The sequence below is a fragment of the Alexandromys fortis genome, unplaced genomic scaffold (assembly GCF_014885135.2).
Source record: "Alexandromys fortis isolate MF-2015 unplaced genomic scaffold, M_Fortis_MF-2015_v1.1 scaffold_263, whole genome shotgun sequence".
NCBI classification, from domain to species: Eukaryota; Metazoa; Chordata; class Mammalia; order Rodentia; family Cricetidae; genus Alexandromys; species Alexandromys fortis.
This window is the reverse complement of record NW_026068165.1, coordinates 412,821-413,675: the sequence shown is the minus strand read 5'-3', so window position 1 is coordinate 413,675 and position 855 is coordinate 412,821. Positions and strand designations below refer to the sequence as shown.

Here is an 855-nt window from a genome sequence, read left to right as displayed (position 1 = left end):
ATGATCAGGAAGCCACTCAGCCAAGAGCAGAGGACCAACAGGGAGCAGACCCTGTTGTTCATGATGGTGGTGTAGTGCAGGGGTTTGCAGATGGCCACATAGCGGTCATAGGACATGGCCGTCAGAAGGTAAAACTCAGTGGCTCCAAAGAAGATAGCAAAGAAGTACTGCGTGAAGCAGCCAGCAAAGCTGATGGTCTTAATTCCTGTAGAGATGCTGAAGAGTATCCGGGGAGTAAACGTGGATGTGAAGGAGATCTCCAGGAAGGAGAAGTTCCTGAGAAAGAAGTACATGGGTGTCTGGAGGTGGGGATCCAGCAGTGTGAGGAGGATGATGGTGAGATTCCCCACAATGCTGAGGATGTATGTGAGCAGGAGAAATAGGAAAACACAGACCTGAAGCTCTGGGGCATCTGTGAGTCCCAGCAGAATGAATTCAGTCAAAGTCTGATTTTTCATCACCGACTTTTGTGCCTTGTGAAGCTGAAAAAGAGAGAAAGGGGCGATGACGGTGAGCAGAGCCCAGCGCTGCAGTCAGGAGGTCTCAGAGTTCCCCTGAAAATCTGTCTTTAGGGAATCCATTTGTTCTGCATCATCCAGACGCAATGGCTGCTGGCTTCAAACTTGCCCTTCACTAAATGTATGTCCTATGACATTGTTGCAAGCAGTCCCATGACCAACTGGGCTTTCCTGGGTGCAGCTTTTCAATTTTAATTTTTATGCCTGTTTCTTACTTCAAACCTCAGAGGATGTAGTAGCACGTGCCACTTCCCCAGCCTCACGTCTCGATGATCCACTCTATTGTTGTCATCTCAACACATTCACCACCTGCTTCATTCTGTTTCTCCACCTGCTA

At 48.5% G+C, this 855-nt stretch overlaps 1 protein-coding gene across 1 annotated transcript in view; it reads right to left on the bottom strand.

Annotated features, from left to right (window-relative positions):
* Positions 1-458, bottom strand: part of LOC126492037 (olfactory receptor 6C4-like) — a 4,838-nt gene extending 4,380 nt beyond the window's left edge. The window contains exon 1 of the mRNA XM_050128138.1: positions 40-458. Within this exon, the coding sequence (XP_049984095.1) occupies positions 40-458 (419 nt within the window). The remainder of the gene's footprint in view (positions 1-39) is intronic.
* Positions 459-855: the final 397 nt, after the last annotated feature.